Consider the following 24,977-nt stretch of genomic DNA (forward strand, 5'->3'; position numbering starts at 1 on the left):
TTAAACACTTTTAAACTAGCCCCCGCCGCATCCAGCTATATTGGATTGTTAACACTTTAAAAACTCTCTCTTGTCACAGTTAATAGTCTCAGCTCTAGCTCCTTATTTGAAAGTTGATATGAAGGAAGTTGAGGGGAGGTGAAGTTAGGAATGTTGAGGTTTCTTCTGTTAGTGTGGTTCTCTCTAAACAGCTCAGATAAGATAACAGAGAGATAATACATGAGAACCAGTGTAGATAAGAATCACTGATAGGAGTGTGTGGCTACATTGTGGGGGTGTGACTGAATAATGCTGTGTGACCGGATCAGTAGTGGGGGAGTATCGGACTATTAATAGCTGCATTATTAATGCGACTATTATTATTAATCACGGCGGGGGAGGCAACTCTCGTATCACTACCTCCACTACTAATTTTATGTCAGTTTCTCATTTTGTTATCTTGAACTTGTGTCTATCTGTTCGACTCAATGCCTACAGCTAAAGAATCCACCTTGTTGACCTACCGCTGGGTGAGTCTCCACAAATTTCATATCATGGTCCAATCTTACCATACCATGGTATCTTCCATCAAGCAGATATTATCAGAAGATTTTAATCTCACATGTAAAATGGGAATGAGTGTAACATAAGATAAGTGTAAGTAATGTTACTTGAGTGTAAGATAGGAATGTTACTTGAGTGTAAAGTGTAACGACGCTAACAATCACAGCGGTCGTACAAAGTGAAGAAGAAGAGCCAGGGTCTAGTGTACCTGGTGTCACAGGACGGATCAGAACACCTCCCTGCAACTGAGCACTCTGACAAGGTAACCATGGACACGTGTACCGGGCTGTCAGTGTACTACACATTAATATTTGTTTCTTCGTTTGAACAGCTCCACTGCTCTCTCTCTCTCTCTGTTCTCCGTGTGTTTTGTCCCGTTTGTTTATTTAACCAGGTAATGTTTTTGGTGGCTCATTTTCTGTCCTGCTCCGATGTATATTTTCTGTCCTGCTTTTCTCTAGATATTATTTACTTAAGTCTGTGAAACAATATCGGTCTCATTGATATTAACCATTTATGATACTCTGAAACCAAACAACCAGAACGAACTCAACTATTTCAACATAGTTGAAACCCTGCTGTTAAGAGAATCAAATATTTCAACATAGTTGAAACCCTGCCAGTATAATATAACCGATAGTCAGTATCCGGCTGAAGTGAGTGACTGGTGACAGCTCACTTCCATCCTAGTTCTTCGCTTCTCTGGAAATAAGCTGTATCTCTCCTATCTAGATATGTATCTACTTGTGCTGTCTGGGGATATTACATTTTGCTCCCACTGTAAAACTATAGACTAGATAATATGGTATATACTAGATATCACCCCTACTGTGATACCACCTGTCATTCCCAGTTCCCTGTCAAATTTCCCGCCGATATTGATATATAAAGTTCCTTTATATTCCTGATCTCTTCTCCTGTCATCAAGCTTTAAACCCCTGTATCAGACCAATCACAACACTTCATCCCTTCTTCTCCACCTCTCCGATAGCACTCTATCATCACGTGACTCCGCCTCCACCAATCACCACGCCTTGTTTTGTCACGTTACCAGGGGAACCAATGAACCGCTCTGATGGCCTATTCACGTGACGTGGTAAACCAATAAAAAGGCCGGGTAGTTCACTCCGGGAATGTCCGCAGAAATTAGCCGACAAATAGGCTATTGTGTGTTGAATCAGGATTAGTTTTAACAGTTGTTGTTGTCACGGGTATTTCTCCCATGCCTGATGACAACCAGGTTAAGCTACCTTCTGATTCCACGCGTACATGTGTAGTTCTTAACAAATATGCGTTAGTTCTACCCCCAGACTTGGTTACATCTCCCTCAGTTTGATACGCTTTCCAGCCCACTAGTCAACTAGCCAACTAGCCAGCCTTCCCGCCAACTAGCTAGCTTTCCGGCCAACTAGCCAGCTTTCCTAATTCCTGTCAACTTGCCAACTTTCCGACCAACTAGCCATCTTTCCAGCTCCACATTTTGCCCAGCATTTCCTACCTTTTTCCTCAGAATCCCACTCTGGTGTCAACAAGCCGTTTGTTTTCAACATCTCATACTCTCGCTTCAAATTGTTCAATTAAAGCTCACTAAGTTTTAATCTGATAACTCGTCTCGTGTTGTGTGGTTAATTTACAAGAAACTGTGTGATTCAGGGAGTGTTCCAGTGGGCGGTGTTGAGAAGTCTGGAGTGTCACTTATTACCGTCTTATTTTCACGTAGCAGTTCGCTCTGGTGTGTTTTGGAAATTTATAATTGAAATTGTTGCTTCAGCTCGGTTTTGTGGTCGGAGTGTTTTTAGTCTTGTTTTTATCCACGTGTTGATTCTTAGTCTGGCCTTATTGGTACCTTTCAGTATTGGTACCTTCCAGTGCACTATAGGTTCACAAAAGGTACCTTTAAGTCGTTGTAAATCAGGTATATTTAGACTTTTAATAGCTGTATATAACTAAAAGGTACACATAAGTATCAAATAGTAGCCTAATATACCTATAAAGCTATAATATAACTATAAGGTACACAATATAACAGTAGCATATTACGGAGTTACTGCACACTACCACCACAGCCCCCCCCCCCCCCCCCCCCCCCACCACCAATAGTGTAATGACTAACCGATGTACTACAGCTGATTTCGTTAACTAATGAATACTCGCCACAATACTCGCCACAATACTCGCCCATAATGGTGGGGTACTGCAGTCCCACTATAATAGTGCTGAACAGTGTGCTGACCCCCGGTTCTATTGTTCACTGTTCATTACGGAGACTGTTAATTATTCTTTGGTGTTAAAGCTGTGTGTGTGTGTATGTGTGTGGGGGTGGTGCTAAATACCATTTTGGTGGTGCTCAGTTCTTAAGCTTGGTTTGTGTTGTCACACACCTTATTAATAAGTGTAGGTTGATTATGCTACCACCTTATCACTAGTATTAATTACTCGAACTGGTTACTTGCAGCTGTATTTTGAGGTGTTTGGTTATCAGGTATGTGAGTGGTATCATCATATCAGGATGTTGTTCAACTATTTTGCTCAAATCACGCCACTACTGTTCAGTCTATTTACTTTTTTTACTTTCATAATTGAGCTTAACTGTTGAGGAATCATAGATGGTTGTTTGTTTTCACTTAATGGGCTTCCAGCTGGCAAACTTCCAACTTCATACTAGCTACATGCCATTATTTTACGTGATATTCCATGTTTACTGTGTACTTGGCGGCACCTCTTTCTTCTGTTGTTTCCTTTCGCCGTTCTGCTGTAACGTTCTAGAAGGTTTAGATCTGAATCTTGCGTGATGCCCCTGCTAAGAAAGAAACGAACCCAGTCCCTGAAATCTATCACAAGTTCTGTTGTGAAAATGCCTATCGTTAGAGCTCGGCACAGCAGCAGCTCCATATTCCGAAACTCTGTCATCAACATCAGCCATGGTAACACCAGTCTTGCTGGAAACCATGGTAATTCCTCTAAAGTTGCCAGTAGCCAGGGTAACTCCTCTGACGGGGATAATTGGTGTCCAGCTCCTGAAGTTATCCTGCGTAAAGCTACCCCAGAGACAAGAAGGAACTCTGTTGCCCTGGAAACAGGAAGAAGGAACTCTGTTACCCTGGAAACTTCACGGAACAGACGTGTGAGGGTGTCTGTTTACTCAGGAAGAGAAGAGGCTGGTGGTATTTGGTTAGATGAGGACTCCATCATGCACTACACTGCTGCTACCGAGGTAATATCAAAGTTGTGGAAACTTTTTCTAATTCCTCTGAAATTGACCAAAGAGGTACCATAAATAGGATCCCCCTAGTGTAGAATGTATGCAGGGATTATGGGAAGTGTAAGAGATTGGAAGCCCACAGCATGCAGGTTGTGTAAACCCGGCATGGCACAGTGATCCCCCAATTACCTCTGTACTTAGCACGCCGCACTCTATCCCATCACTCCGCTCCTTCAGTCAGGCTTATAGTCCTCCAAATTGAATCTGTAGACCCGAATTCCTGGGGTATTGCAATATTGTGCCAATTTACCAATTTTGTTGAAGTCATTACAACCCCCCGGAATATCTTCCACACTCTCAGTTCCTGTTTTGTACCTGCTTTTTACTGCTTCGAGCGTGTTCGTATTTATCATTGCGGGAGTGCACTTAACAGTTAACACAGGATCTCACGCATTAGTTATCAAACGTTAGGGTTCTATCTTTTAACGTAATCTGTGACGTGACATCACGTAACTGTGTGTGCGACGTGGTTAGTTTTAAGGGGATTACATTAGTGGCCCCCGTCTGGGAGCAAGGTATGTATTTTATGATATGATATCCTCAGTCAGCCCTTTCATCATCCTACTTTTTTACTTTTTTCTTTCGCATTTTATCAGATATATTATTATTTTATGTGAGCCTTCCGTCGCCTAAAGGCATACTGCCATTCGAAAATGCTTGCATCGTCCTATTGTTTATCCTATTCTTTGTTACCTTCATAATCACATGACAGCTCTACAACCAATAGCATAGCCCAGCATAGTCAACTCATTGACTTCTAAATTTCAAATGTCTCTAAAATATTCCAATTTCTCTAGAAAATAGTTTCCTATTGTCTGCTCTAAATCCTACTAAATAGCACCAGTTAAATATCCCAGATAAATGGAAGCAACTGATCCCTATATAACAATAACGCTGCTCGCAGAAAGGGAGGTGTATTGGGGGCGCGTCACGTCACACCCCCGTCCCTGTCATGTTGTTTTGTGTTGCTCCACCCCCTTTGTTTTATGTCAAACTCTCCTAATACTGAATCTGACTTGTTCGCTCCTCTGCCGCTATTATCGTGCTTTCTCTCTCTCTCTCTCTCTCCCTCTCTCTCTAGCTCTCCTGATTGTAGCCGATATCCTTGAACTGTGCAATCCTCTTTGATATACGCCAAATGATTAGTATGTTCGTAATTGTTTGATTCTGAAACAAGTTCTCTGATCAGCTCTGATAACCTCTAGGTTAAGTTTAGTTTCTCCACTCTTCACTCCTTACAGTGCCGTTACATTCTGAGCTGATTTTCATCTAAACTTTATAGTTTCCGTCTAAAATTAGCCTGGTATAACTCGTGGTCAGCAACAAGTTGGCAGTTAATAATTACTTGAGCTTTAGTAATCTGTGGTATTGACAATTAAATTCTCTAAATTGGTAATGGACACGCCTCAACTGAACGACAAGAAGTTTTATCGGTCGTCATTGGCCGGGGAGGAGGGGGGTGCATGAAATTGATTTTCTACTTTATTGTTTTAATCAATCGAAAATTTGTGGGGTAAAACAGAATTCTTTACTAAAACCTGAGTTTTCCCGATGTTGGGCTACAAATTTTGTTACTTTTTAGCGATCTCAGACATGGCTTTATTTGTTAAAGTCTGGAAAATAGTAATTACACCCCCCTCTCCACGTAAAACTCTCACAGTAAAATTTATTCCACCGTTACTGGCAATTCACTGGTAGTCGTGACTTCCATTTCACGAATCAATTACGAGGTCATTAACGTAACGAAAAAACATTTCGACGGTTCTGTTTCTGCGTGGGTAATTTTAGTTTTTACCTTGCATCTGTAGAAGTTGTTGATTATAACTATACGATGTTATTGCTACTTTCAATGGAGCCATTTGTGATGATATACTCTAGCGTTCTGTACTCTGGCTAGTTCTGCACTTGGCTAGTTTAGCTGCAACGATTTTGTTTAAATTCGTTGCACATTTAATATAGTGTTGGTTTAGATTCATATAGTTCAATCGTCGAGCTCAATAAAACAGTTACAATCATTATGAAATATTCTGCTGTGTCCTTAAGAGGACTAATGTGACCATTATATGCAGAAAAGTTACGAACTCTTTATTTCGCATTACATCACCTCGGTCCTTTAAAAAACATGAGCATTCTGAGCATTTGAGGCGGTATAAATTATGTAATGTACCAGTGGTAAGCATAGTTTTTATCTGCAGTTTGAAATAATGTGGTAGTCCAGGATATTCAGATAAATCGTTTATCAACTTAATAATTACTTCAACTTTTATCTTTACATTATCTGTTGCCATAACCTGAAAAACAAGTATCCCAGTTTCCGAGTTCCAGCTCTCGCTACTAGGCCTAAATATACCTTCACTGTCATCAGCTTAACGAGATCTAGAATTAATTAAAATCCGCTTCTGTATTTAATTGGTTTAATGAATCGCCGGCAGGTTGGTTCAGATAGGTTAAATACTGTTGACGTACAATAATTGCATTGTAGACGGGAGGGGCGGTAAGAAACCACCTGATGCCCGTATAAGGAAACAGGAGGTCTATTCTACACGGTATTTACACGGAATTTAACACAATTTTCACGGAATTTGCAGTTAAAACTTCTCTTTCCGGTCCACATAAGCTTTGAGCCTTGAAACGTTCCTTTCTGCTTGAACACTTTGTGTCAGTTAATATAGTGGTAAATGGTAATAATATCGCCATACTCGTACATATAATATTCCAGCAAATTACTAAATTGCCAAATTGCATGCACTAAACTAGCAACAGTAAGATGCAGGAGGAGGAGACTCAGTAGTCTCCTTCTGTATCATGTTACTTGTTCTGCTAGCGTAATGTTACTGATAACACTGGAGCGGCTACCTACTGTCTCATGCTTACTGGCCTGGATATGTACCTTTTTGTTTTGTTTTACATTGTGTGTCTCCCCCCCCCCCCCCCCCCCCCCCCCCCCCCCCGCATTAACCTTTATCTTATGCGTTTTGATGAGGAGCCAAATTAAAGATATTAAAACATTCTTGATTGTGATTTATTTAACTTTTGCTTTTGTCGGGAGGTTTAATAAGCAGGTTTAATAGAACAAATAACGGCCTCTCACTTTATTTTAATGTCCTGCACGATTTGTCGCCTTGCAGTATCGCTCTTTTTGCCAAACTCCATTGCTCTGTCACTGTCAACATTAACGTTCTCTCAACTTTCTCTTAACTTCACACACCAACTGTGCCATACATCTGATATTTGCAGCCATTATTTTAAAACGTGTCAGTCTGAGATATCACAGCTCACTAGCTGTTGTTAGTTATTGTGTGTGGGGGGTTGTTACGATGTTTTCTTACTGTTTACACGCTTACTCAGACCCACAACATGCTGTTTCCTTACTGTTTACACGCTTACTCAGACCCACAACATGCTGTTTCCTTACTCATACTGTTACACTTGCGACCTTACCTGTGTTTGTTGTAGAACGTGTTCAATAAAAACGTGTCAGATTGAGATATCACAGGTCGCTAGCCCTATCAGTTGTTAAATGTGTGTGTGTGTGTGTGTGTGTGTGTGCTTGTGGGCTGCTGGTATTATGTTTTATTTTAATAGTTTTATTTTGAGCTTGTTATTAGTAAGTCATTATCTGAGAGAAAGATATTCTCTCTGTTGGTAGTAAGAGTTAGCCTCTAATTCCTACGGTATATTGAGATATTGATAATAAGTATATGATGATAATTACACGTGATACAATTACAATTATACATAATTACACGTGATATAATTACAATTATACATAATGATTGTACACTATTGTAAGCTATAACACTCACATTTTAAGAAAGGGCACAACCGCTCACTGCACGGTGTAGCTTTGAACCTTGTTTGTTTTGTTTGAGGTGAGAACTCAATGTGCTCTCATTGGTTAGTTCGTGTCACGTGTAGTGAATACTGTGCTCTCATTGGTTAGTTAGTGTCACGAGGTGAGAGTCCAGTGTAGAGTACCATAGGGTGTAAGACACAGTAATAATACTGTTATTATTATAATATTACTTCTAACACACGGTCTTTGCTGAGGAGATATACAGTTTGTATTGGATATTAGATGCTCCAGTGTTATTATAATGATTAGGTGCTCTTATAAGTGTAGTTTACCATAGCCCCGACTTTGACCTCATGTGATTTGTTTCAACTTTGTGTGATTTAACTCGTGTGATTTAACTCGTGTGCTTTATGTGTTACTGGAATGTTAAGTAATTGATAACAGGTGGTTTCCGTGTCTCAACAACTTCTCTGGCTTTTACTTTCCGGGAAAAGTCCTATAAATCTCAATTGGCCGCACTGATAGTGTAACAAGCAAACCTGCTCCACGATTATCTTATTGACTCCAAGTTTGACTAACTGTATCTAATTTTGACTAACTGGGTCAGCATGCCTGGCTCTCTCTCTCTCTCTCTTCTCCCCCCTCTCTCTCTCTCTCTCTCTCTCTCTCTCTCTCTCCTGCCACCACTACTCTTCACTGCACGTCAAACTACAGTTTAACATCTTCTCCACTGTTAAACTCTCCCCTGGTCCCCCCTTGCTGTACTTTTGTGTACATTCTTCTCAACTCTCTGCTCCATCTTCTACATTCTTCTGGTAGACAGTTCCTTTGTTTCCTTTCTCCCCGCCTTGTATACGTTTTTATAATATTAGTCGAGTTTCATATTGCTGGGCTTCGTTTCAATAAACTTGTACAGTTTTACTCGAGTATATAACTTTAATTTTATGCTATTTAGCTTGATGTCGATAAAATTTTCGAGAAACGATTCCTGTCACCACTATCACGCCATAGTATTTGTATGAAATATTTACATATTTCTATTATCTATATTAGTATTGCCGAAGTTTTAATAACACTAGAAGTTTAATAAATGTATTAATAGATATTAACTCTGGTTTACTTCTAGGATGCTAAGTAGTTATTTACTTTTAGGAGAGTTTCGTATAACTCAAACGTGTAATCCGATGAGCCTATTTGTATATTTGTGCAGAGTAACCTCAACTGAACATGTGTCAATCCACCCCTAATATTCCAAGTAGCTGTGATCTAACTTATTATTATCTTCTAGTTTGTCTATTGCATTTACACTAGCTGATCCCAGCTGTATGACTTTGTATCTTTATACTTCGTACTCACCTACTAGTATAAGCTTCTCCATTTACTCCCATGAAATATACTACATATCTAGTATAAATATACTATATATCTAGTATAAATATACTACATATCTAGTATAAATATACTACATATCTAGTATTTAAATATACTATATTTATAGTATACTATTTATATTATATCTACTATAAGATGCTCGTCCTAATTCCCTTGAATTGCACATGTGGGGGCCTATTAGGAGTCATTACCAGGCTCCCTGGCAACACTATCACACACTCAGCGATACTTATCACTCTGCTTGCAAGTAATATGAGAGCTTTGTCTTTTTAGAGTAATTTGAGAGTCTTTCTTGTCTTTTTCTTGTCTCGTTCCAGTCTCTTTCTTGTGTCTCCAACGTGTCAGTTGTTGTAAAGCAAATCGCAGCTGACTAAAGTGACTTATATTATTAGTAAAACTCCGTGATTAACTACTTAAGATGACATCATCTGTTACTTTGTCATGACGAACGATCCCTGATCAGCATGACGTTCTCTCCTCCGGCTGTGTAATATGTTATTATATAATTAGATGATTATGTGTAGAAAATATGTAATTACGATCAACAAAACACCCGACAAACATACGGTGGTTACTTAGATCTGCAAGTTGCTGTTTTCTTACTGTTTGGAAGCTTAGTCAGATCCACAACTTGCTGTTTCCTTACTGTTTGCACTTGTAAACTTTACCACGTTTGTTGTAGAACCTGTTTTACACTCGCCAACTGTTGTACCTATCAACACTAACTGTGCAACTGTTGAAACCATCTAGTTTACACTGAGTCCTGGAGACGGCGAGTCTCCCAGTCAGAAGATATAGCCGTTACATGTTATTCACATACTATCATGTTATTATGCGCATATTATTAACACGTACTGAATATAGCTATAGTAGTTAAAGCACGTGCGCGTTCTGAACCAATCATATTGTACTTTGAATTATTTTACTTTAACATGTTACTATGTAGTATTATAATAGTACTACTACTACTACTATGTAGTACTACTATGTAGTACAAATATCAGTTTTATATCAATACATAGAAAATCAATTAGGATTTACCAATTATCCAACTTATGGACCTGTATCTGAACCCTTCCACTCAGTGATGCAAGATGAGCGAACATGGTAACCATGGTAACAGGAACCTCAGTCTAAACTGGGGCAGAACCCTCAGTTTGGAGGAAACCCGACCACTATCCCCCTGGAAATCCCTCATGACACTTGAATCAGAGGACGATGAGTCGCAGAACATCATCTGTTCAAGTTCCAGTTACGAGAGGAGTTTTAGTGAGGAGGAGGAGGAGGAAGAGAAAAAGTCAGGGAAGACAGGAGAATGGGGTAACGAGGAGGCAGATAACCGGGGGTACTACGAGAAAGAAGGGACAGGAGAGAGGAGGTACTTTGGTAAAGGTAACGGAGATAGAGTCCTAGTCAGGGTACACAGTGAGACGGAAAGTGATGAGGAAGAAGACCCAGTTCTGTCTCTGAAAGGGTCTGTTAACCGTATAGAGGAGTTGACGAGGAGTATGACCCACCCTATAGTCATCACCACTACAGACCCCCTGATGCAGGAGAACAGGAGGATGACCCTACCCGCCATGATGGTAACCCCCTACTCAGGTGCTAGCAGCAGCAGTAGTAGTAGTAGTGAGGATGTTACTGTGAAAGGAGGGACACTACCCAACAGGACAGGGTTCAGGAGACGAGCGAGGAGGAGGAAGATGAACTCCCGGAACTCCATCCCCTCCAGTATCCCTCTAACCAGACCCAACAGACCCCTATCTGCTGGTAACAAAGCTGCTACTCTAGACACCCTCTCCGCTCTGCCCTTCAGTCGTGGGATCAGCCGCTCCACTGGCAACCTGCTGGAGGATACTGACCCAGTGTACACAAGTCCTGTAGGTTATAACAGTCCTGTAGGTTATAACAGGAAGAGAGACCCCTTGACTCCTCCTACCAGTATTATACAGAGTGTTAGTCCTAGTCCTAGGAGGAGGAGCAGTCTTCTGGTGGCTCTGTCGGGCATGTTGTCTAAGTCTCAGTCTAACTTATTGGATGTTGGGGAAGAGGTCCACGCTATTAAAGTAATACCATCATCTGATACCACAATTTACTACAATTTACTACAATTTACCACTTTATACTTCTGTTTTACCTTACCAGCCTCCCTGGGTAGAAACATCCCAACCCTTTCTACCCTTCCTACCCGAGTAATCTTTATTAACGTACAATGGCTTGCTATTACTATTCATTTTCTTAATTTCAGTGCTTTATTTAACCTTGTTCTTTCTTCAGGCAAAGTCTATATCAGAGCAGATGGATAGGATAAAGAGTAATCTGAATAAGGCTGCCGGTATACCACCGCTAGATTTTACTGACTGGAAAGAACTGGTCCCTCAATCTGTTGTACAGGTAAAAACACGATTAATTGTTGTTATTATTCGTTATTATAATTTATAGTTCTTTATTCACCACTAACATCGCTAATAACAGTAACTGAGCGTATTTCAAAATTCAAACATATTTATAACTGAACTTATTTCATGAACATACACATATTTCTAACTGATTTTATTTAAACAGGGACTAGGAAAGAAGGACATGGAACAACAGCACCACATATGGGAGCTTGTAACTACAGAACATAACCACATAACCATTATATCAACTGTTATTAACTCCCTGCTTACCTGCCTCAAGGAACTCCATAACGGTAATAATTAGTAATTATTAGTCATTATTAGTCATTTTTAGTCATTTTTAGTCATTTTTAGTCATTTTTAGTCATAATTGCTAATTTCTAGGAGCTCCACAACAGTGCGCTACTGTCTGTGTACATCTCTCGGCTATTAATAGATTTAAATAAGATATCAACTAAACCAGTGCAGAATGTTTCAACGCCTGTTTGATAACGCTTATTTTCGTTACAAAGTTGGTTCAAATAGTCTCAAAGTCTGTTAAACAGCCCTACTATGCAAATTATTAAATAAAAGTTCTAAACGAGAGATAGTTTTAAAAAACAACGCCCAAGTCTAATCTTCCCCTAGAAACAAATAACTAGATGTCAAAACTTCGCTAGCTTCTGTTGATATCTCTTGTCATAAGCCAAATCACGGAGATAGTAGAGATCAAAAACATTATTATTATCATTCAAAATATTATTGAACTATATTTTAAACAGTACCCCACCGCAGAGAACTTCTTGACGAAGATAAACGAGCACGACGTCTTCCTGAATATAGAAAGGATCAGAGAAGTTCATCTTGCGTTCTGGAATGAGTGTATCGTGCCTCTTATAGATAAGGTCAGTTGTGGTTATCTTCTTCTTTCTTATCTAGAATAATCAGTTCATGTAATAATTAATATGTTGTGGTGATATCATGTAACATTTTGTGTAGATCTTTAAGTTACAAGACAGAAAATCACCAGCCAAAGGTTAATTATAACGTGGTGTACAACATACCAGTGCAAGTGTATTGTTTGTCACGTGACTGTAACCCTACATTCCTCAGGCTAAAGACACAGGTGAACTCCTGGACCCCGAGATACTAACCGGAAGTAGCCACTTATTTGAGGAGAACCTAAACCCGCTGTTTGAGTACTGTATCAAGTACATTGAGAGTAGAAGCTACATCAAGTCTCAACAACACAAGAACAATGACTTCAAAGAGTACATTAACGTAAGTGTTGGGAATATTAATTGTTGTTTTAACTTAGCATTGAAGTTTTAACACATACTGTCTGGGTGTAAACCATAGAGTTTATCTGTTGCTAAGTTAAAACTACAGCTTCTGACAGTCAGGGTGGTCGGGAGTTATCTGTGAACTCTTTAAGTCTTTACTGTATAACATTTATTAGCTGCCGAGTGGCATGATCATTATTTTAAACAAATTTATTAACATTATCAATTAATTAAAATTATCAATTAATTAACACACTTTTTGTTATACAGTGGTGTAGTAACGAAATCCGAGTACAGCACAACAAACTTGGGGTGGATGACATGTTAATAAAACCCATACAAAGGATACAGAAATACCCTATTCTTATCAAAGATATCCTCCGCAAGACAACAGATGACGACACCAGATCCGTCTTATCTTCATTTGTAAGTGAAACTGACAGCTTTTAATTTGTACAAGTGAAAGCGAAAGTGAAACTGTTTCTCCTTCAAATGAAACTGAAAGTTTATTTTAACATTTCCTCTTAACTTACTTATAAGGTGATAATATTTACCCTAATTAAACAAATTTATCAGTTGGAAAAAGTGAAAGGGTTCGTGGAATCATTAAACAGACAGAAGGAGGAAAAAGAGGAGCAAGCGAAAATTGAGGGAATCAAAGAAAGGATAGGGATTGAAAGCTATAGTGTTCTGCCTTCTGTTGGTCACAACACCAACGAGCAGATTAATCAGGTAATTAGATTATAACTACTTAACAAATTAAATAAATATTTACCAATCAAATAAACACCTATGAACTAATTTGAAGAATGTATCCAAATACCCACAACTACTAACCGCCTCTCTCTCCCCAGATGCTAAACAAATACAACAAGTTTGACCTGGCTGATAAAGTCCCTCTGCTCAATACCCAGAGAAAGTTCCTTCACGAAACATCCTGTAAACTCGACAGTAAACTAGATAGTAAAACACAAGATGTCACTCTCTTCCTCTTTTCGGATCATATTTTAGTTACCAGACCAAATAAGGGGTCTAAAAAGAAAAACAGGATTATAAAACAGGTGAGCTAGTACACTGGTGACTACACTGGTGACTTGAGTACGAAATATTTGAATGCACTAAGATTTCTTTATCGGTTTCACAAATTAAATTGTCACGTTCATGAACTGTTTGTAAGCTGGCCCACTAAAACCTCTTAATTTCAGCCGATGACTTTAGACAGAGTGGAAATAGAAGAATTAAGTAACGCGAGTCACACTAATGTAGTAGTTTATCTGAACGAGTATGGCAGTTTGGTGGATATGTTTTTGTTACAGTCTACTTCACAGGAGTCGCATCAGACTCTCTTCAATGCCGTCATCCAGGCAAAGGTACGGTTTCTTCTCCCTGTTTGTCAAGAGACGCTGTTGATCTGCTCTGCCTCCATTTCTCGTTGATCATGATTTCAGGCTTATTTTGATTAATGTGATGCCAATTAATTGGAGTGTTGTTACAGAAGATTATAAATTTGTCCACTAAAAAGTTTTTTTCCAGGACAACTACAAGCGGGAGAAGAACAAGTTGTACACGGATATGGATGCCAGCAAGTCAGTGAGCACGTGCTCTGTGAACAGCGCTGGTAACCACCAGGCAGAGTCCCCAGCAGTCGCGCGCCACGCCGCATGCTCCGTCACTCGGTCCCACAGTGAGCTGGGCCCCACACGCCGCACCCTTGTCGATCCTTCTTCTTCAGTCTCTCGTGCTCAGAGTATGCCTGCTAGTAACGAGAAACGGAACCATCTACCCCAGCCTCAGCCAATGAGCTCGGCCTCTTCATCGTCGTCATCTTCCAGTTGTTCAGTTAGTGAGGGTGGGGGAAGTGAGGGAAGCAGTCGACTAGTGACTCTCTCGCATATCAAGGAGTCGGACAAATCTATAGACTCTGGGGAAGAACTTACTGTCATCCCTAATAACGACACTTTGACCGGGGGAAATGACCCGGACACTTTGAAAAACTACGGGCCAGATGTTTATATTTCGGATAATTTGAGTACGGAGTTCAAGGGAAAACTCGATCTCAACAAGAAGATCTGCGATTCAGTGAATTTACAAGCACCAGATGAAAAGATGCTCTTTACAAAATCAGATGCGATCTTCATCGACCACGCGAACACTCAATCAGAATCATAGCGAAACGTTACCGTTGCTGTGGTAACTTAATTGATTGTTATTATTATTGTTTTGCTGCGGGCACATTGTTACCATGGTGATACGGTTCCAGCAACACGACTTCAAGTGTTCCGGTTTTTGTGCACATCTTTTCAGAATATAATGTCTCGTATCGGGAAACCGTGAAAGAAACGCGGTCTTCGATTGTAAAAATTTTTATACTCGTTTTTTAATGTTTGGGCAAAATGTATCACGATACGCACGCACGTGGAGAGGTGTGTAGAGCAACCACCATTAATTGAGTGTACATATGTGTATTTTATTTATAATTCTTTGTTTTGTAATTTAAATAATAATAATTTGATCCTTCATTTGAAAATGTGGCTTCTTCTCTTGTTCAAACCCAATGTGGAATGTAGAATGTAGAATGTGTCATATACATTAAACATTCTACACCACCTTTAAACTCGTTCCTTCTACTTGTACTTTCCTTTGATGCACCGATAGAATACAACCAAACTGCTGGAAGCAATTGAGACCTTATACTTATAGATAGTTTCATGAACAATTTAAGCTATAACTATGATAAGTGTAAAGGGTTAAACAGGTAAGAATTTAATTATGTAGGTATTATAACTCTAGGTATTGTAACAATAGAATATCACGGTAGCATCAATATTCAATAAAGATGTATGTCAACACCTTGTTCAAGTAAAGAACGAATGTTATTTTACATTTATGGGTGATTAAATTTTTCAAAAACGGATCAACTAATCGGTACCAATGCAATATGATAAGTGCTCCGCCAATAAGTTGTAGTTGTACAACGTTTAGTTTGGTATATAAATGGTCTGTTATCAAACTTTCCGATTTCATTTCAACCTAATATTCTACTTTTCACTGACTACTCTAAGTCTAGAAAATAAACTCATTAAATCACTCAATCAGTGGTAATAACATCGTAATTATTTAAATATAGTTGCAATAGTACTAGTTTTTTTAACGGTTCCAAATATTACGACAAGACCGTCGACGAGTCCAACTCGGCGCCCGTCTTGGTACTGGTAGCTTAGGTCATAAACCTACAATATCAATAGTTTTTCAATTGTGTTTACACCATCCATAGTTAATTAAATATTTTTTAGTATGTAGTAAAACATAAAAGATATCCCGTCGTAAAGTTTCGGACCGTTTAAGTTGATATTTGAAAATGTAATAGACTGGTAGCACATTTTGGCGATTTTCCTTTTTGCAGCGCCTTTTCCGGAATTTTGACTTCCAGCACCTCAAATGTTGTCCAGGAATTATGTTAAGTACGGGCGCGCACTTGCTCGTATTAGTAATTTGTGTCCCTCACAATAAATAAACTTTATGCAGATTGGTCATTACTGGGCGGCGCTCAGCCTGTCAGTGTCATTCCGCGCGCCGAATCTTTATTCTCATGTTTATGATTATGAACATAATAGCCTGGGGTCCCCAGGTAAATTGGTCACTGCAGTCAAAAATTAGATCATAACTGAGAATTATTTTGGTTAAGTAAACTAATGTAAACGGAAAAAAAGCTTTTATGTTCTATTTAAAAGTTTTCCGAAGTATCTCCTTCAATGTTTATGATTTTCCGTTTATCAAACATTTATTAATATTATACATGATACAAGTTGGTTTCAATTGTCGGGGCCGGGGCCCTTTTAGAAAAATATCGAAGATCGACTGTATATGATTTAGCACGTTTGTTATTTAAATTTAATGTCACTCATATGATCTTAACGGGTAATACTCGTAAAATATTTGTTCCAGATACCGTCGACGAGTCCAACTCGGCGCGCGTCCTGGTTTGACGGATGTTACTCGTCTAAATTTCTTCGAAGTAGCGCGCGCCGCTTTCTTCTCGAAATGGAAAATGCTACGAAGTAGCGCGCGCCGGGCCAGATCATTAACAATGGTCAAGTCTTGGTAGGTTATAAACCTACAATATGATCTTGTCAGTTCCACAATTATTTCTTGTATTATGCTTTTCACAATGAACTTGGCACTTGTTGTATCACGCGGTGACCCCCACTGTCGTTTCACTATAGAGTTTCAACGATATAACAGGGGGAGCCGCGCACCCGTGCGCAGTGGGTCATACAACGTATTACAAGGCACTTGCTAATATAATGAATCATTAAAAACAATTCACTTTCATGTTTCAGTCGAACAAAAAACTTTAGTTGAGGAAATTTGTTGTTGCGCGAGCGTAAATGCAATTTTAATTTCAATGCTTTCAAGTCAAAGGTATGTAATGTTGCGTTGTATTTTTATTTTGCGTATTAAAAATTGAAAATGAAAAACAAGTTTGAATAAAGTTATGCGCGGCGAAATTTGATTTCCGGTAATAATTGCCATGTCTGTTTTAACATGCACTCATTTATTCTAAACCTTTGTGGTGCGATACATGTTTAGGACTTTAGCTCTCTCCCTCTCAGCTCTCTCTCTTTCTCTGTTCTGGTCAACGGTTTCTGGCCTCTTACTAAAAAGATGGAGGCCTTATCACCGTGCCCACAGAATTCAACTCCTGCTAGCTGCATGTCAGGACTCCCAAAGTATATACGAAATCATAAAATAATAAATATCAATGCAACAGACCCCTGGAGTCTTGAAGCTGTCACTACCTGTCTCAGAGCAAACCCACTTCCGTTCTAGTACTTATGCGGGCAGACAAGGGATTTCCGAGCAAGGTCAAAGCCTGGGAGATATGTCTCTATGCGGAGATGGGCCTAGGTTGAGTGCCTAGTATGTGATTTAGCGAAAGTTCCTGTTGACCATTGTCAATGATCTGGCCCGGCGCGCGCTACTTCGTAGCACTTGCCATCGGGCCATAACATTTCGAGAAGAAAGCGGCGCGCGCTACTTCGAAGAAATTTAGACGAGTAACATCCGTCAAAAGTTCCTGGTGAAGAATCCAAGCAGGTTACCAAAAAGTATTTTCTATTCCCTATCCAGTCTTGTCGACTGTTCCACAAATTTGAAGATAATGTTTAGGACTTATGACAATAATTTATTTACGCATAAATGTCAAAATTAACCCCTTTTATGTGAGTAAAATTACCTAAAAAACGACGAACACGTTTGTCCCATTTTCTCAAAACGACATCGATGTGACTTAATGCGTTTTCTCAGGGAACGGCAGTATAGTAGTAAAAAGCTTGATACCTGTTACCTGATAATATGTAATAAGCGCCATGAGTTCTTTGCTACATGCGAAAAGTTATGGGGGGAGTTTTCACATATTTGGGGGGAGTTTTTACATATTTGATTAGAACTGCTGGAGACGAACAAGAAGAAAAAAACCGGACCAAAATCTGACATTGTGTTTTTGAAATATCGCGCGCCAAATATTGAGGATTATCTGTAATTACATGTAAAACTTTAACTCAAACTGTAAAGGAGACTACGCAACACCTCAACAGCTGGTTGAGGACGAGGACGGGGACGACAAAGCAGTGGCGTAAGGAAGGTCCCCATCGACCCCGGCCCACTGTGCGTGGGAAGGGGGTCGCCAAATCGTCGTTTGAACTTTGAATGTGGGACAATTTCGAAAAACTTAACTACGGTAGTACTAGTAAAACTGCACGTTTTGCTTTTTATTTGAAACACACTTTGGCGGATGCTTCTTTGAGCGCTTCTTTTAGATTTGCAACATGATATGATAGTGGTTCTGGTATTATTTGTTGTAACCATACCAGCAACAACATAAATGTGCAGTTTCCAGGCCACATTTTGGAAACATTGCAGTCATTCCATCTACTGAAAAATAAAGACACTGCTCAGCAACAAGTCACTGTATGATAATATAGTGACTGGAGGAATGACAGAGAGATCTTCTCATGTGGAATGGTCACAGCAGTGAAATGAGGGAAAGATGGAGAACGTTGCCCAACACTCACTTCAAACGAGTATGGAGACATAAGTTCGCCAGATCAATCCCGAAACTTGGCAAAGAGAGCACAAGAACAGCAACACAATTCCTTACTGGTCATTGTGAACTAAACGACCACATTAATAAGTTCAAGCCGACAATGGTCCCCAAAATTTGTCCACACTGTCTCATGGAGATTATTATTATTAAATCTAAAATAGCTAATAATTTAATAAATTGTTAACAGGCCCCTTAACGTGGGCAATAATATACGCTTTATAAATTATATAAACAAATTGAAGTCTATTTTCCAATGTTGTTAAGTGTCTCTTTAGATCTGTTTTGGTCTTTCGTGGGAGTTCCCACATTTGTTGGTTGAGAATGCTCAACATAACATACATAATGCTTGACTGCTTTATTGACCCGGACAGGCACCGGGGGCAGACATCCCAACACCAGTGCGTTGGGACATAGTGTTGGTCTGCTTCAGGACGTGTTAGATCCTAGAGAAGCCGCCATCCCCTCTACTGCTTTAGCTCAGCGGCAGCATGAGCCCTGGTTTCCTGCCACATTGGTACCTCTGAAAGTACAGAAAAGTGGTGGATTTCGGGGTCCAGGATACTCCCTCTTTGTATGTCAAACAGTATATATATACAATAAATTAAATCAAGTGATGCAATTGGCAGAGCACAATCGTAAATCCTGAGCAATAGATATCATCTATCCCTCGTAGCTCTTCTCCTCAGGTATCAGGTTGAAGGAGACGTTGGATATAGGGGCGGTCCATGCCTTCTTTGCCTTTCCACGTACACCTCTAACTGCTACTAGCACACTCCTCATTATATCCATGCTCAGGCGTGTCCTGATGTTACACATCACCTGGCTGTAGTCCTCCTTTGTCTTGGTGGCTATCCCTCTTTGTTCTTTATGGTGGTAATATTTCTCTGAGATGTTTGCAGAGTCTTTATTTCATGATCTTTCTAGTCGGATAAATCCTGGAGAGCATCACTCTGTCCCCAAAGAAATTCGACTCTCCTAATGAATGCTTTTTGTGTGCTGCTTTTTGTTAACACTTCATCTAGATAGGAATGTGAGTCTGCCCCACCCAGCTCTTCTTTCAGTTGCAGGTAACTGGTGTCTTGCACCTCCAGACACAATAGGAGCTGGTGTACGGGGGAATCAATGAAGCTGTTACAGAAACGACAGGCCTCACCACTGCCACCACCCATGATCTTTTGGATGTTCGCAAAGAGTGGTGAGCTGCCGTGAATGTAGTCCATTATTCGGCTGTCCAGATTTTTACTCGTGTTGTGCCCGAATAAAAAGTTGTTTTTGTCTAGGAGCAGCCCACTGTTTTTGATCTTTGTGATCACACCGAGTATCTTGGTCTCCTTGTTGTTACTGACAGTTCTGCATTGCAGATTTGTTTCGATGCTGTCAATCCAGATCTTATCTTTGTAGCTCATTATGTCTGCCTGAGTGTAATAGGCTAGATCCTTGAAATGTTGCTGCGTTAGGTCTATCATTCTGGTTCTGTGTGACTTATTTTCTTTCCAGAGGAAGTACTTTTTCAGTGACATTGTTAGGACATGAAAACTTGGTATTCTGCTTTCATCAACTTGGTAGAGGGTAGCTGAAAGATTGTCACCTTGTGTGAGTATTTTGCACATGAATTTAACCGAGAGAGCTTCGAGTTGCACATCCAGTGGTGGTAGGTGGAGAGCAAGTTCGGTTAATTCCCTTTGTGGGTTCAGGACTGATCCAGATATTTTTAGAATTATTTTATTCCAGAAGCTTTTAAATTGATTGAGACACTTGTGAAGCCAAATAGGTGCTGCGTAGAACAGTTTAGTGAGGACCATTGTCTTAAGGAGGAGAGTGAGGCTGTAAACGTTTAGACCATAGTTGCGGTTAGTTGATTTTGTTATTAATCCCCACTTTCTTTTGCATTCTTTAAGTTTTTGAGACGCATGTTTCTTGAAATTGAGGTCCTCATCTACTATTACCCCAAGGACCTTCGTACTTTTGACGTAGTTGATGCTTTTCCCATTAATACATAATTCTGCAGGTTTCTGTTCTTCATTATAGGCTGCAGTTTTCAAGATTATTGCCTCTGTTTTATTTGTATCACAGTTCACTACTAGCTTGTTCTTGATGCACCACTTGCTAAGGTGGTCACATACCATCTGCATTTTTTCATGGCATCCGGAGATGTTCTCAAAGGAAATCATAAGTGTACCATCATCAGCAAATTTGTAGCAGCTTAGATATCTTTTTACCTCTTCCGGGGTGTTGTGCGTCATGTCTGCTATGTATAGGATAAAGAGGAGAGGTGAGAGTACAGCCCCCTGAGGTAGTCCAAATATTGTGCATTTTCTTTTTTCTCCTTTATAGTTGTTCACTTTTAGACATATCGTCCGGTTGAACAGGAAACTTCTCAGCACGTTAAGAATATTTCCTTGAATACCGAGAGTTGATAGTTTGACACATAGTGATGGAAGATGAACACTGTCAAATGCCTTTTCGAAGTCAAGGAAAAGCACTATACATGCCAGCTTCTGTCGTTTAACTTCCTCAAGGTTAGCCAGCATTCTGAAAAGATATCGCGTTGTTGATCTCCCTCCAATAAAACCTTCCTGATCTTCATCAAGAGTTCCTTCAATGTCCAGGAAGAGTCTCAATCTTTTATCTAGCACTCTTTCACAAATCTTTCCAAAGTAGGATGATATGGAAATCGGTCTATAAGCACCAGGTAACATGTAGCTGGATTTGATTGGTATTCGATTTCTGATTATTATATCTCAATTTGGCTTTAGGTAGGGTGCCCCGCTAAAAGAACTGGATTCTTCCAGGAAGCATCCCGTGCACAGACCTTGGTCTACATATATATTAAATTATTAACCATTCATTCTGTATGTGCACGAAAATTTATTTCAATCAATCAATCAATTTTCCTTCTTTCCTCAAGAATGTTACATCGGAAGATTTCCACAGCCATTTTCCTGTGCTCATACACCAGTTAAATATGATCTGCAAGAAGTGAAGACAATTTGTTTTTATGTGTTTGAGGATGGTGGGGTGAATATTGTCTGCATCACATGATTTGTCATTTGTTTCTTGCCTTTCTATAGCTGATTTTATCTCGTCTATGGAAATATGGTTGTTCAGCGGATCATCTTCACTGTAACTACTTGCAGATTTGCTGCTAACATTCTTTAATTTACTGAACTCATTATTTACATGCATTTCGTGCTCTTGGTCATTGGGTTGGTTTTGAAGGTGTTTTCCTGTGAAGAAAGTATTAAATAACAGCTCTTCCTTATCTTTTTCAGATGTGACCAGCAAGTCACAGTCTTTGAGGTTGCAGATGAAGTTGTCAGTTTTGGCCCCAAAAACTCGTTTATATTTTCTCCAGAATTGAGTGCAGTCTTTGGTGTTTAGTGCTTCAACTCTGTCACGAATCCATTCATTCTTTTCTTTAATCAGCGCTTTTTTGAATGATTCAATGCTTTCAGTGAGTGTGGCCTTGTTTCTGGGAGTTGACCTTTGCTTGAATCTGTCTTTCGCTTCTAGAGCTTCATTAGATAGAGTTGTAAGTGCAGGACACCAATAAGGTTTTGAATGAATGGATAGGGGAAGTAGGGGTCAAATGAAACGGGTACAAACTTTTGGATGCAACATCAATACCATACATTGGGATATACTCATATTGGGTACACAAGCTCTTAAGAACGTTCTAAACACTATCAACCCACTTCATTCATTAAAATTCAATAATTGTTTATTTAATTAGATGTTTCATTTGACCCTAAGAATTACTGCATTTAAAATTACCAGGGTCAAATGAAACAGGCCTCCTCAGTGTCAAATGACTTCCCCTACAGGTTGAGAACTGTAGGGGAAGTAGGGGTCAAATGAAACGGGTACAAACTTTTGGATGCAACATCAATACCATACATTGGGATATACTCATATTGGGTACACAAGCTCTTAAGAACGTTCTAAACACTATCAACCCACTTCATTCATTAAAATTCAATAATTGTTTATTTAATTAGATGTTTCATTTGACCCTAAGGGGTACTGTTTCATTTGACCAAATCGTATATGGTGAGAGTTTTTCAATACAGCATGTTAATTGTATGTTCCTATGCTTAAAAACCACTAGAATACTTAAATACGATTGAACTAATGTTGAAGATTAAATCAAGAAACATTCGGTAAATGTAATTGGTTCAAGCACAGAGGCAACAAATGTTAAGCGCAACATTCTAGGGAAAGATGAAGTGGAGAGGAAGTAGATTGTAACTCTATAATCAACTTTTCTCATATATTCTAGGAAAGGTATATGTAATAGGTAATTCAATAGAAGTCGATCCCGCCTGTTTTAAGCCATGACAAGTTAATAGTACTAGAGATATAACCGTGTTTCATTTGACCCTGGTGTTTCATTTAACCCCAGCTTCCCCTACTGTCTTCTGAGGGATGAACATTCGGTTAGCCTCCTGTATTTTATGTAATAACTGTTGCCATAGCTGATCCCCTTGGTTTAATAACTCTGGGGCCGAACGAAGATGTTGACAGTTAGTCTCGATTGCATTTGACCATCTTTTCCAGTCTGCATTTTTCCAGTCCATACACACTCTGGGGACAGTGTCTGATTTTGGGATCCCTCTGCAGATTTCTTGAAGCACCGGATAGTGACCTCTTCTTGGGGCACCTGAAAATAATTCAACATCTTTATCCATCCACTGATTTCCCAACTTTGAGATGATGGGGCCTTCGGCTAACACTAAGTCAATAACACTTCCTCCATTTGTACAGACAAATGTGCAGTTAGTAAGTCGTATGGTGAGCAGAGAGTTAGGGTTTCCTTTTCGACGTAGTCTAGAAGCTTCTTTCCTCGCTGCGTGGTAACATGATCTCCCCAGTCATGATGTCTTGCATTAAAGTCTCCATATGTGAGAAGAGAGTTGAATTTATATTTAGCCTTATATTCTCTTGCTTTATCAATGTGGGCCAGAAGTCCTTCAAATTTTCTTATGGAATCATTAGAGTTATTGCAAGGTTTGCAATAAACTGATCCCACCAAATATCTCTTTCCTTCAACTTTTATTTGGCACCAAACAGCATCAACTTCTTCTACGTTAAGGTCATAGACCAACTCTGGATGTAGTGAAGGATCAATGACGAGCGCTACCCCAGCTGTCCCTTTATTTATGTCCCCAGCTTTATGAAATACCTTTTTATTAAGGAAACTTCCGTCTGATTGAGTCCAAGAGCTTGTTTCTTGAACCGCCATCAAGAGTATCTCATTTTCGTAGATAAACTTGTCAAGTGTCATCTCGGAGTTAGTTGACATCTTTGCTATATTTATTTGGCCAAAGATCATAATCTACTGTTGGGTAATGGGTTGTGTGGGTGATTTTGAACATTTGTTTGGTTGCATGTTGAGTTTCATGACAATATTTTGGTATGTTGAACAATCTCTGTTTGTAGCTACATGGCCAAAGACATCACAATTAATACAGTAGTCTCTTCGGTTACTCTTGCATTGATAGGAGTGGTGATTGTCTCCACATTTGCTACATGTTGCATGGTTTTGGGTACAAAGTTTAGCAACATGGCCAAACCTGTAACAATTGTAGCATTGGATGATTCTCCTTCTCGGCTTATACTCTTCCGCAGTATAAATTACCTGTCCGAGCTTTAACCCGTTTCCTAAGCATTTCTCATAGTCTTCCTTAGTCTGAAAGTTGATATTAAGAGTTTTCAGAGAAATGTTGTCCCGTGTCACAAATCTTTTTGCCCTAGCTCCTGGATAACACCTTTCCACAGAAATTGTTAGATCACTATCCTGGATGTTTGTGGGTACTCCTTTGAGAATGACTGCCCAGCTTAGCTTTTCTAAGATCCTGCATTCTGTAGTCATGTTACTGTTTGCAAAGAAATCACCTTTCCATGATCCTTCTACTCTTATTGCATCTTCTTTAGATGTGAGCTCAATCATCAATGATCCACCTTTGGTGACAAATGTCGATTTTATGGCCATATCTTTAAAATATTTATTGAAGTTTCTCTTAATAGTTGCACTGTTTTTAAGATAATTTCTTGAGAGTCCTCTTGAGACTAGGACTGTCATGGAGTCATTAACAGTGGTTTCTGATGGCTGGTGAATGTAGTATTGTTTGCCCTCATATGTTTTATCTTTTGCTATGGTACTGAAAAGATCCAGGTTTGTGTGTCTTGTAGAAACACCTTGATGTCCAATTGC

The 24,977-nt window shown here is 39.5% G+C and overlaps 2 protein-coding genes across 5 annotated transcripts in view; both read left to right on the forward strand.

The window, feature by feature from the left end:
• Window positions 1-15,184, forward strand: part of LOC134814278 (pleckstrin homology domain-containing family G member 5-like) — a 114,514-nt gene extending 99,330 nt beyond the window's left edge. For both annotated transcript variants that reach the window (XM_063822363.1, XM_063822362.1), the window contains 9 exons: window positions 11,271-11,387; window positions 11,559-11,688; window positions 12,170-12,279; window positions 12,488-12,655; window positions 12,928-13,083; window positions 13,234-13,389; window positions 13,512-13,718; window positions 13,863-14,027; window positions 14,191-15,184. In XM_063822363.1, coding sequence (XP_063678433.1) covers window positions 11,271-11,387; window positions 11,559-11,688; window positions 12,170-12,279; window positions 12,488-12,655; window positions 12,928-13,083; window positions 13,234-13,389; window positions 13,512-13,718; window positions 13,863-14,027; window positions 14,191-14,826 — 1,845 coding nt within the window. In that variant the 3' untranslated portion in view covers window positions 14,827-15,184. The remainder of the gene's footprint in view (window positions 1-11,270; window positions 11,388-11,558; window positions 11,689-12,169; window positions 12,280-12,487; window positions 12,656-12,927; window positions 13,084-13,233; window positions 13,390-13,511; window positions 13,719-13,862; window positions 14,028-14,190) is intronic.
• LOC134814281 (uncharacterized) overlaps window positions 1-24,977 on the forward strand; it is an 81,681-nt gene that overhangs the window by 4,989 nt on the left and 51,715 nt on the right. The gene's annotated exons all lie outside the window — the stretch shown is intronic.

The sequence above is a fragment of the Bolinopsis microptera genome, chromosome 4 (assembly GCF_026151205.1).
Source record: "Bolinopsis microptera isolate Bmic1 chromosome 4, MBARI_Bmic_1.0, whole genome shotgun sequence".
NCBI lineage: Eukaryota > Metazoa > Ctenophora > Tentaculata > Lobata > Bolinopsidae > Bolinopsis > Bolinopsis microptera.